The sequence below is a fragment of the Fundulus heteroclitus genome, chromosome 20, assembly GCF_011125445.2.
Source record: "Fundulus heteroclitus isolate FHET01 chromosome 20, MU-UCD_Fhet_4.1, whole genome shotgun sequence".
Classification (NCBI taxonomy): Eukaryota; Metazoa; Chordata; class Actinopteri; order Cyprinodontiformes; family Fundulidae; genus Fundulus; species Fundulus heteroclitus.
Window position 1 is genome coordinate 18,792,471 of NC_046380.1, and position 12,979 is coordinate 18,805,449.

The 12,979-nt window shown below is 38.5% G+C and overlaps 1 protein-coding gene across 2 annotated transcripts; it reads right to left on the reverse strand.

Moving 5' to 3' along the window:
- Nucleotides 1-1,259: 1,259 nt before the first annotated feature.
- On the reverse strand, nucleotides 1,260-8,990 carry si:ch211-161c3.5 (uncharacterized protein C3orf18). 2 transcript variants are annotated; one of them, XM_012873359.3, is made up of 6 exons: nucleotides 8,562-8,990; nucleotides 7,250-7,690; nucleotides 7,124-7,149; nucleotides 5,705-5,834; nucleotides 5,389-5,412; nucleotides 1,891-1,979 (listed from the first exon to the last, which is right to left on the reverse strand). In XM_012873359.3, exons 2-5 carry the CDS (start codon nucleotides 7,520-7,522, stop codon nucleotides 5,407-5,409), a joined length of 435 nt encoding a protein of 144 aa, XP_012728813.1. In that variant the 5' UTR covers nucleotides 7,523-7,690; nucleotides 8,562-8,990; the 3' UTR covers nucleotides 1,891-1,979; nucleotides 5,389-5,406. The 2 variants fall into 2 exon arrangements, with proteins under 2 accessions (XP_012728812.1, XP_012728813.1); XM_012873358.3 differs by lacking the exon at nucleotides 5,389-5,412 and having other exon boundaries at nucleotides 1,260-1,979; nucleotides 8,562-8,982.
- Nucleotides 8,991-12,979: the final 3,989 nt, after the last annotated feature.

Genomic DNA, 12,979 nt, shown 5'->3' on the forward strand with positions numbered 1-12,979 from the left:
GTTGTCTGTGTTCTATCCATCACGAGTAGAGATTCATATGAAATATGTCAAAATAGGCCATATTAAGTGTACTAAGTCAGAGCAAATGTTTAAAACAAAATCTGCTTGTTATGTGAGAAAATGTTATTCATCCATGGGCAGTTCCAGTGCTTGAGAGCTGGTTTCCTGCATTTTTTAGATGTTTTTCTGGTTGAACGCACTTGATTTAAATGAATAGGTCGTGCCTTTTTTTTAAGGGTTGACAACAGACTGGTGACATACTAAACTGTTAGTAGCAGATGTGTTGGAGCAGGGATCCATCTCTGTACTGTTAACTATATGGAATGATGGGCTAGCTTTGCCCTTCAGTGTTTGCAGCCTCACATCTGATATAAAATGTAAAATGATGAGTTTTTACTTAGCAGTAATCCTCTTCTAGATACAATACTAATTGCTGATAACTACACTGCAGAGCCCCACATAGTGCCTCCACCTCCTAACTAACCTCCAAACTAGGCAATCTAAAATGTTTTGAAACTTTGTTTCAATAGGATTTCTGTTAATACGACAATTTTTACAAATCCTTTTCATTAAGTCTAAAAAAATTTATCAAGCGTGACTTTAGCATTGCTTTTACGTTGCTCATTACTTGACTGTCACCCATTATTTACTTTTATATTTAAATAATATTTAAAAATGCCTTCCCTATATTTGCATAATTTTATGTATTTCAGCACTGTAGCCTAAATTGCTGCCACATTACCGATTTATTCAATTTTGCATCGACTTTACTTATTTAGCCCTCCTGGACTACCTCTAAAGAGAACCAAGCCTGGGTCATTTTGTTTTCAGGCAGACTCGTGGCCTTTTAAGGCCAGAAGTCTCCATCAGACCTGCAGACAGCGTGGATCATAAAACCTTGAAATAACTTTTGAATAGTACTGCAGTAGTCCACACACACACATCTCATCTCACTATATTGATATGACCAAAAGTGAATGAGAGTCAGCCTTAAAGGTGCCTCTTAATTTAACTCCAGCTAAGTCAATATATTTTACACAAGCTGTGTTTGGATATTTACTCTCTCTATAAGGGGACAATGTAGTTTTGTGATCTTATTGCTAGTGTTATAGTTACATACAGTACTTGATCTATTTTCAACTCTGGAAAAGTTGAACTGTAACTTGAGAAATCATCTTTAATGCCTTACCTTTTAACACAATGTAATAGTTATGTTCTTGATATGTCCTCATCCACTTCTTTAATACAACTCACAAACCTGTGATATATATTTTGTTATGATTCTTTACTCTTGTGATTTGTGTTACTTTGCTTCTATATCGCTTATCAATAAAAAAAATATCACACTCAATCAACTGTTCTCATGGATTTGTGCACCGTTTTTCTCTTTCTGTTTCGATATTTTAATGTGTACAGATGGAAAGGTTATTAATCCACAATCCGTAAAGAAGACAAATGGAGAGGAAAACAGACTGAGGATGGTGAGACTTCCAGCGTACGGGCTTTTCAGAAGTGTCAGACCACAAAATTACTATAACAGATTCACAAGTGTCTCATATGAAACTTAAAAATTGATGCAGAAACTGACATGCTGCCAAATAGTTTAACAATGACAGAACATATTTTAAAAAACGGTGCAACATTTAATTGGTGCCCCAGTGAATAATAGTGCAATATCATGAATGACCCTTTTGCATTGTTCTCATCTAGTTTTTTTTTTTTTTCTTTGATACAACCAATGCCACTTGACACATTGTGATGAAAACATTTATGAGACCTCCAGTTTGAGCTTAAAACAGTCCAACTTTCTTCTGTTTTTCCTCATTAGTGACAGTCTGTTTCTGGTTGTGTGGCCAGCAGGTCTCCTGCAGGTTGGGATCGACCACTCAGGGGATCTATTAAGCATTGAGAGCTTTGGCAACATCTGTGAAGACCAGGCGACTCGGTCGCTGGGTTGTCCCCTGGGAGGTTGTGAGAGTCTGCAGAAGAGAGGGCAGAGGGCGTTCAGAAGGATCACACAACAACTCTTATTTACTTTAGAAATAATATTGAGAATTAACACAATTTGAGTTATTTTTTTACTTTAGCAATTACCTGCAAAAAGAATCTCATAACTTAGATGGTATTCGGAGCTGCTGTTGTTAATAGCATGAAACAATTAACACCAGAGGCCACATATACAAACACTGGTGAACTTATTGGCACCCCTGATAAAGATGACAAGCAGCTGCATAATCCCACACAGCAAAATGTTGGAAAAGCCAACTTTTAATTTGATTGCATTTGCCATTGGGGATGGTGACACATGGTACACCCCTACCCCATTTAAATTAATTAAAATATAGGATTTATACTTATTTTTTCTAAGTGGTCGAGTTTGTGGAAATATTAAATTAATCTATGGGTTCCTGTTACCATTGGGTATAAATATGGCATGACACAGTGGACCCATATTTAGTTTGGCACCACTTGGAGTGGGCAAAAAGTCCCTCTGTGGTGTTACAAGCCAAGTCTGCGTCTTTAATACAGGGGACCTGGGTTCAACTGGTTGTGTTGGGAAGGGCATCCAGCATAAAAACTGTCAAGTCTGTACAGATGTTGCAATGACTTGCTGGGATGACTCCTGAATAAGGGAGCAGGTAAAAGGACTCACAATTGTAGACAGGATAGTAAGGCAGGTGCACATCTCCAAAGCTCATTGTCAAAGAACTGCTGCGAGGAGTGGTATCTTGGGGTCACCAAGGCTCCAAAATACCAATCAGAGACTTTCTACAGGCAGCTGTTTCTGTGTGATGACAGGAAAAAAGCCCTTTCTGTCCTGTCCTAGTTTTTAAAACATAACAGGGACTTTGACTGGAACTGTGTGTTACGATTTAGCTTTTCAGCAATAAATACACAAAGTGGGTCTGGAGTGAAAAGATGGATAAAAAAGTGGAAAAGCGCATCCTGCATGCAATGCATTCAATATGGTGGAGGATGCATGATGCTGTGGGCCTGTTTCTCCTCCAAAGGCTCTGTGAACTTTGTTAAAGGTGCATGGTGCAAATTTAAAGTTAAATGTATATAGTCACGTTATATGCTTATAAAAAAAGACCAAAAACCGTTTGATCATGATAAAATAAAGTTATATACACCAAGCCTCCATCTTGATAATCTTTTGATGGTCCTTTTTGTGGACAAAAATAGTCCCAGCACAGGGCGCGATGACCAGGTATAAACAGATGTGGCAACATCTACTGGCAGTATCACATAAGTATCATAATGCCGGTTTGCTTAATTAACAAATCACTTATAAATATGCCTGTGCAAAGTCACACTTCTATATAATGTTGGACCAAGCTTGACCAGGCAATGCCTTCCACTAAAGCGGCAGCTCGGCGTGATCGAAGACCAACCGTTATTAATTAAATACACAGATCTACAGCAACCTTGCTTCCTCAGAACCTTGCTTCAGTGAACTGTATTCCCAGCGACGTTACAGTCTTTTCCCTTTTGAAATCATATTTTTTTTGCAGTTTTCCCACTGGATCTTGGACCATTCTGCATTGTTTCACTGGGAGATGCTAATAGCCGTTAGCCTCTTCCTTGTTTTATCCCCTGCTGCACAAGTGCAGTGTTGTACTTCCTCTGTTATTAAAAATAAACACAAAAGGCTTTATTTACTAACAAATTGAGCAAAAACAAAGTGTAAAATGTAAAAATTATAACTAATACGCCAGCAGGACGTGATAGTCTTTCATAAAACCTTGTATGCAACCAGAGTGAGCTACTGACGTATACATTTTTTTTTTAAAAAGTCAAATAATGTGGCTATGCACCTAAATATTTAAACATTCAAAATGAGCATTACCACAGTTGCTTCTATAGGCTAGATTAGTCACTTTATGAGAGAGGCCACATCTTCTGGGCGTGTGTATGACGCGCTGCACGCTTTCGTTCACCTGGCTACTTTGTTGAGTCTCCGCCGTAATCGATGCATTAGCAAGAGAACACGAGCTAACTTCTATATTTATAGCTTTCTTACCTGAGAAGACATTACACCTCTAAATAAAAGATCTGTGCAGTCACAGAGGCAGATGCTTTTCCTCTTCAATCATGCACGTGCACAACTCTAGTGTCATTTCAACTTGCAGACGTCTGCAAAAATCCTGGAACTTAGGCAATGCTCCTTTAAAGTGTTTGGTACCAGAATATTTTGAATAAAATCAGGTTGAGCTTTCCGGTAAAGTAAAAATGGGCTTTCATTGGACTCTTCAGCAGGTAATGATCACACACACCTGCCCAAAACACCACAGAAAGGGTTTGCCTGATATAAACTCAACCTTCTTCCATGGCCATGAGTCATCTGGAAATATATAGGTTGAGCTGAAGAGAAGAGGGCATTAGAGAGGAACTTGGACTCTGGTGGATCTTAAAAGATTATGCAGGAAGGAATAGTAAAATGGTCTCTTTCTGTATACTCTACAACCTACTGGGATGTTACATGAGAAAACTAAGTGCTATTTTCTGGGCAAAAGGGAACTGTACAGAGTATTAACGGCCAACAAAGTGGTGGAAGCCGTTTCTCTTTCGGTTTTCTCGAGAACAATTATTTCACAAGATTCCCATCACATAAATGTGAGGAAATGCAATTATTTCAAAGCAGAGGCTGAATTTGCCTAAAATGTTCAATGTGAGATTAAGCTGCTGCAATAAAAGAGTAATTCATTTTGGGTGTTTTACACATCTTTACCAGGGGAGCAAACCAATTTGTCCAGTACTAATTAAAACAACGACAGGTTTGAGGTTTGCTTTATTTAAAAACAAAGCGCTTTCTAAAACTGAGTGGCAGTAAGTTTAAGTGCTGCTTAGCAAAACAGAGTCAAGTAAAATAATGCTTTTAAATGCTTTTTTTTAATATAAATGAACACTGTGGCCAGCTTAGAGGCAGAAATGAGTTTAAAACTTTTAATAATAGATTCTAGTATACCTAAATCGCACAACAAATACACATTTGTTTCTTGTTGTTTTTTTTACAACAGACACTTCTACCTAAAGTCCCACATTTTGTATGAAGAGGCAGCATTTAATGTTTTTTCTCCTTTGTTCTGTGTGGCCCCTGGAAAAACATCTCTAAATTTATAGACAAGGGATAAAGAATGAAAGCAAGTAGGATATTAAATGGGTGCAGGTTCATAGGAAAACACTTCAAACAAGATTGTTTCTTTTATGTCAATTCATTTGCTGGATGTTAGACAACAGAAAAGGATTTAAATGCTTTGCCTGCAGGCTGTTACTTTGGATAGTGAAAAGGGACAGCATGAAGGAATAAAGTGTGTGTGTGTGTGGGGGGGGGGGGTAGGAAGGTTAAAAGAGGCGGTTCAAGAAGACACACAGGTGATACTTTACCATGTTTGCCTTTTTTTGTCAAAACTTAAAAAAGAAATAAAAATATGGAAAAATTAACACAAAGACAGGATCATTTATAATAACGTCATGATGTGAAAGTTTTATACTTGTGTACACATTAAAAACTATAGAAAATCATTCAGTGAAGAGTATTTTATTGGATTTAACCTGAAGATCTGAAAACATTTTAAAAGTTTTGATCATAATTAGATTTAGCAACCCATATCAAGCTCTAAGCGTTGGTTTAAATAGAGCACATCGTTATGTCACTGAGAATAACAGAAATGTGTTGACGTCTTCTCGTCGTCCGGCCTACCTTGGCATTTGGACCTGCGAGGCTCCCGTCCCGTCCGTGATCCAGTAGCTCCTGTTCCAGCAGGTCGTCCTGTTCTTCGGCCGGGTCAAAGTTGTACATGGGCATGAGCTGATGTCTCAGCTTCTCTAACCTGTAACACAAAAGGAGCCTGGTTCTCCTGGAGGAAAAAGCAATTGTTCCCTTCCACTGTCACCAAGTGTTTGTTCAGGATAGCCAACGCTTCCAAGAGGAGGTTTGATTTCGTAAACTGATATTGTTTTACAAGCTGCTCTTATTCTTGTAGGATTGGAAATGCATTTTGTTTAGATTGAGTTAGATTGCTGATTATTAAAACTGTACATGACAGCATTTTTTTTTTTTTTTTTTTTTTTTTTTTTTAGATTTTCCGTGCTGAACATATACAGTCATGGGAAAAAAATAGAACACCCTATTACATATTGAGCTCTTTCTAAAGAAATGTTCTCATATTAACGTCTAATCTTCTTTTTTCGATTCATTCAGGGGGGGGGGGGAATTGTTTGATTATACAAAAGCAAAACCAAAAATTGACTGTGTTTTACTCAACAAAAAAGATATTAGTAAACGTGACATTCCTAGTTGAGGAAAAAGTTAGCCTATGCGTTTTTTTACGTTCAAACCTCCAATAAAAGTTAAACTTGTTTCATTTATTTTTGTTTTCCGTACAGCAGAATGGCTGTTTTCCTTTAGCAGACTCATGCTGCTATGCTCTTCTTTCTGAAGGCCTCAGAGTGCTCTTTGGATCTTAACATGGTGCTCACTCGCACTTCAAAAGTCAGCGGTGCATCAAACTAAATGTTTTAACAGAGCAAACATCCTTCAAAATGCTGCAGAACTGTGCTCTTATCGACTGCTCCTGGTTTTATATGCTAGTGTGTGATATTTGCCATTGCAAGTTGGAATAAATATGGCGGTCTCCTAATTGATTCTTCACAAGAGGATACCTTTTTAGTATAGTTAAAAATGCTATTAAATACCATATGTCCAAATGCTGTATGTTAGAAAAAATACTGCGTTGTTTCTTTTGCAAATGACTAATTAAAAATGCAACTACTTTAAGTTTATAAATTCAGGCCCCAACATCATATTTAATCTGATCTTCTAAACATCGAAACACTGAGAAGAGCTCTCTGGTCAACCAACCATTTTCTCTTGAAGGCTCTATGGTCCAATTTAAAACATAAAGACAATGTGGCTTTCTGAGCTGTTCTGGATGTTAAAAAAAAAAAAAATTTGCACCATATTTCTCCATTTCTAAATTACATTTTCAGATGTAAATCCTGCAACAAACTCAGAATAATATTGCCTTTTGTTCTTGGTACAACAGAGGCAATGGTTTGCCTTAAATATCATTGTCAAAATCTGGAAAAAAAAAAAAAAAGAAAGAAAAAACTCACTCACCGCTTCCGTTTCCGAATGTACAGCATCTATAGTAAAAAAAAAGACATTGAAACATATATTAACTATGTTATCAAAATGAGGGAAGAAATTAGTGCAACATAGAAGAAGCTTGAATCGGCTCCTTACTATTGCCACTGCTAAGCCAATGAGGGTGATGATGCCAAAGGGTACCAGCAGCATTCCAACACTCGAGCCCTCAATCACCACGTCTGGCACCGCCGTGGCGTTGAAGCTGGTCTCGTTTGTTGTTGCTGCTGTCGTTGTTAGGGTAACAGTCATAAATGCTCTGGAGGTGATGTTTTCTCTGGGCCCGAGGCTTGTTGGGAGCAAGGGGTCCGTGGCGGTTGTTGCACTTGTGGAGAGAAAACGTGACGTCGCCTTGGCAGTATCCACAGCCATGGTCGGGTGTTGGTTTCTCTAGCAAAATGTATCAGTTTGTTTCCCTTTATTTTCGTTTGGATCTTGATGTGCTGCTTAGTTTCTAATGTGTCTCATGGTCAATGCAGCGGCCCTCGCATTGTTTTAGGGTCTGCTGAGGCATCATTGAAGGTTCTTCCTCCATAGGGGCTGCAGGAAGAGACACAAATGAAAGGGCTTAAATGTTAGTGGGGTCTTGATTCTCATCACCTCTGCCTACTGATGATATGTGTAAATCCTTTTTAAACATCCAGATTTTTATTTTTTTTTCTGCCCCCGGCTGTTATTGCCGGCAAGGATGTGGTGGGTGTTTTTTTTTCTTTTTCTTCTTTTTTTTTTTGGCAGGATGTGGGTAACAAACGTACAGGAGGAATCTAGTGTACATACCTCATGAAGACACAGGAATACTAACCACTTTAACTGTAACGTTCACCTCTAGGAAATGTGCTGGCAGCACTCTCAGGCATCAAAATGAACTTACGCCAACCCACACACACACACACACACATACATACACACAGCAGTTCCATAAATATCCCCTGCATGGCTTGAGCCCGTGTGCCTCCCACCTACTCACGTACTACAAGCGTCCCATGAGAGCAAAAAAGCAATTTTTCCCCAAGATTTACACGTATGAAGGTTGAGGTTCCTTTTTTTTTTTTTAAGAGCATACTTTCTATTTGTGTTATAGGGTGACACAGGAAGGCACAGACATACGATCCATTCCTCCCTCCTCATCCTGTCTGCTTTTGCTCTTAATGAGGAACATGTGCAACTGAAGCCAACCAATGAAAAACAAAGGCTGGTTTTAGTCCGGCTGTTGTACTTCAGTCTACGTTGCCCTGCTCTGCACAAAGACGAGCGTTTGCAGCTCTTTGCATGGGATCTTTTCATGCTCCCCTTGTTGTGTATGCGCTTAGATGTTATTTTTAGTTAGGATGTGCTGCATCTCAGCAACTAATCCTGCCAACATGAGCAGGTCTTACACATGAGTCCCCTCAGATTAGATATGCATACGTACCTTAACATACAACATGCATGTTAAGAGGTGAGCAGCAGCAGCAGCAGCAGTCTGGGGCTACCTAAAGGCAGAACACATTCATATGAAGAAGAGGTAACATTTGCTCCAGGGTCTGTGCCGCCTCCTCCTCCTCCTTCTCTTCTCCTTCCCCCTTCAGAAATGCAGGCACTGCACAGGCTGTTTACACTGACACAACAGCCATTTTCTCTGAGGATGAACTCCACACATCACCCTACTCCGACTGGCCCCCCATAAGAGATTCCCCCCTTCCAGTTCTTTGCGTTGCCTCCTTGGATTGACTCCCGCTGTCTTGCCCTTTTTCTTCTATTTCACACAACAGAGGCTGCTCTTGGGATGCTGCAAACAGAAGACCAGTGCTGTTAGCTCCCTCCCCCTTCGCCCTGCAATTGGTCTAATGGCTTATAGAGCATAAAGGTGGTTGGCCGCCTCGGCTGCCCGTTTGGCTTTACAGGGATGAGAATGGGATTTAATGGCTGTGACCACCAGATGCTGTCAGAGCCATGTGAATGACTGCATCCGGGTGGTAGGTCTAAGGAAATTAACCCTGTGATGTCTAACCCTCAATTAACTGACTTCGCTCACACAAGCATGAGATTAAATACTGCTCACGTTTGTCAATTGCTATTAGGCGTTACATTTATTGAAAGTTAAGTAAATTCTAGTTAAAATCGTATATTTACGACAGCAAGAGAGTACCTAATAAATCCAGTGTTTATTTTATATATAATCCTTTTCCTAACATTCCTGAATATTCTGTATAATCTGTGCATATAGCTCTCATAATTATATTTATACACAACATTTTACAGTCACCTACTATTACTTTTTACTTATACATACTTATAAATAATATTTATTTCCTGTATAGCACTTCTGGATAGATGCAAACCACATTTTGTTGCTTTGTACTTGTGACAGTGTGACAATAAAGTTGAATTCTATTCTATTCTATTCTATTCCAAGTGTTTAGTTTATTTGCCAGCCAGACGTCATCACAAATACTGTTAGGCGAAGTAATAATAAGAAGTATGTTTAGAAGTGTGGTTTTATATGTGGAATTAAAAACCCCTTCATTCCATCGTTTCACAATATTTTCGTTTCACTTAAGTTATCCCAAACATGACATTTCATACAAAACTTTGAAAATGTAAATGTAACTTTAGCAAATAAAAAAATTTAAATGTTGAAAATGAATCTCGTTAGTAAGATAGATAGATAGATAGATAGATAGATAGATAGATAGATAGATAGATAGATAGATAGATAGATAGATAGATAGATAGATACCCTTTATTTTGAAGATTTTACATGGTTAAATAAAATAAAAAATAAAGCATACGCACACGTGCCTTGGTTGCTGTAGATTGTCCTGTCTAACCCAGGAAACCCCTGAGAAAATATTTGATCCAAGTTTCCCGGGTAAATAAAGTTAATTACCCTGTATTTAACTAGGTAAAAACCTCAGTGACAATAAAAACTCTTTTTCCAAGAGTTACCTGGCAAGACAGCAGTTCGACAGATACAACAAAAGCAAGTACAGTCATGCATACAATAAGAATAAGCTGCAATATGCGCACATAGTTTGTGTTTTTAAGCAAAATCAATTACACCAAAGATCTGAAGCTGGATAATCCTGCCTTTAAGATACTGAGACGTCTTTTAAAAGGCTCAACAAGATCACTTTGCAGCAAACATATTACGATGTATGATGTGTGCCCACATCTGGTGGGGGGTTTTCAGCAAAACTGGAACAAATTTAGGGCTTTCATTGCCTGCGTAACATCATTAAAAGACTTTTAGGAATCCAAGTAATTTTCTGTAAGCAATGCCAGCAACATGCAGAGAACTGACAATCCGTGTGAATCCTGGGCCACGCTGCACAGCATGAAAAATACACTACGATACAATACATAGGTTATGGTCATACATCACAGGATCAGTAGGATGTCTCGCAATCTATGAATGTAGAAGGAGTTCATTCTTACATTCATTTAGCACAGTTAAAGCTTTAAAACATGTAAAAGAAATATACATAAAGGACATCTGGGAAAACTGACAGCTTGTATGGGCCCGAAGACATTTAATATGAACTGAGGTGAAATGAAGCATCCTGTGGTGTAACAAATTAGATTTAAAAATATCTATTGGTGATGAAGGGCAGAGCATAATAAAGATAATCTGGTTTGTGATCAGCACCGGTTTGTGAGTGGATTTATCCAAATAACCTGCAGATCTATGAAGGCTTCAATAATACTAACCTATATATTGATGTTTTAAATGTTACAGCTCCATGGTCTTGTAGTGAGGGTAGCTGATGCTGGCCTGCCTGCATTTTTTTCCAGGTTGGAGCATTAGCCATCAAAATCAGGCAGCGCAGTGTTGTGGTGATTAGTGCCTTCACCTCACAACATGAAGGTCTTCAAATTCAAATCATGGCTGAACTTTATCCTTTCAGGAATAATGCATTCAGGCCTCGTTGACTGGATTTGTCATATTCTCACAATGCTTGCATGGGTTCTCTCTAGTGCTTCACAAAAGTATTCACAACCCTTAAACTTTATTCTGTTTTGTCATAATAAATTCACAAACTTCTATGCCTTTTTTATGTTAGTTTTTGTGTAATAGACCAACACAAAGTTGTGCAATGGAAGAAGAAAAAAAGATGCATTTTTTTTTCTACAGATACTTAAAAATCGGAAAAGCGTGGTGTCCATTTCCATTAATTGTAGGATGTCTGTGGCAGCTTTGCACATAGAGACTTATATTTCTGCTCATTCTTCTCTGCAAGATAGACCAAACTCATCAAGATTTAAGGAATGCTATTCATGAACATCCATTTTCAAGTCTTGCCACACATTCTCTATTGGATTTAGGTCAAACTTTAACTTGACCATTCTTATATTCTGATCATACTTTGACCTTTACCATTCCTCTGTATATTTGTGTCATTGTCCTGCTGGAAGGTGAAACCCTGTCTTTTAGGGTTCTAACAGTTTTTTTCCCACCTTAGCTCCATACACCTTCCCATCAACAAACCATCTTCCCTGTTCGTGAACCTCCACAGCAAGCTTCTGCTAACACCACGCATTGCACAACGGGGATGGTATTTTCAGGCTCATATGCAGTGTTAGTCTTCTGCTGCACATAGGATTTGGTTTAGGTAAACAAAATCCACTCTGAGGTTTGCTAAGTCCTCTAGATGGCGTCAGGAAAAGTTGCAAATAGGACTTCTTATGGCTTCCTTTCATCAATGGCTTTATCTCTGTGCCACTCTTCCATAAAGGCCAGATTTGTGGAGCGCACGACTGATAGTTGGACTGTGGACAGATTACCTGAGCTGTGGATGTCTGCAGCTCATCCAAAGTTAACATAGGCCTCTTGAAGACTTCTTTGATCAGTGTTCCCATTGACTAGCCTTGCTCTTCCGGAAGATGTTTTTGTAAGTTTGCAGTCACGTACATTGATCAGCTTAGATGCAAAACTGCACATGCAGTTTGTGTTTCTCTGCAGACATACCCTTTGTTTTGCCAGTAAATATATACTGCAGCCCAACAGTGAGCATGAACAGAATTAAGAGAGTTTACAAAAGTGAGTTAGAAAGGATGACTCAAACGACGATAAGATGTTAAAATAATTTCTCAGAAAAAACATTCCAGTTCTCCTGGATTTCCAAATAGTTGCAGTCTTTTAAAAGTATAGAGGATACTACATTTACCTCACTTCAAAAAAACTAAATCACACACACCCATATATTCAACACATTTTTCCGATTACTATTTGCTGATTTGTTTCGTACAGCATCACATGGTTTGGGGAAAACAGAACTGTACCTCGCTCAATAGAAGGGACACACTTTTCAAATATTTACAGAGCGACTCAAGACACAATCTCAAATTGCAGCATCTCGAGTTACTCTGGTTCTTTCTTCTTCTCTGCTCACAGACAGAAAGAAGGCACAAGACGAGCAGGAAAGCAAAAGAGGAAATAGGAAACAGGAAAGGAAATGGTATTGATATCCTCCAGTGCTGCAGATGAAATAACAAAAATGTAGCTAAAATGTGCACATTTCTGAAAGGGTGCGTACATGAAACCTTTCCCCACCAATCGGTGAACTACAAATTGCTCTCTCCAACCGAAAAAAGGGAGCTTTTTTTTAATGAATTGCTGGATTTCAAAATTAGACCTTTTTTCCATGTACAAAGCTTACACTTACAAAATAGGCCTTGTTGCAGTGTTAATTATCACACAAATAATAACTAACCACGAACCAGTAACAATTTGAATATGGTTTGAAAACCCAGAGATTAGCCAAGAAATAAAAACAAACCTGTAATATAACATTTTACCATTTGCATGGATCCACTCCAATAATCAATCAATCTATCTATCTATCTATC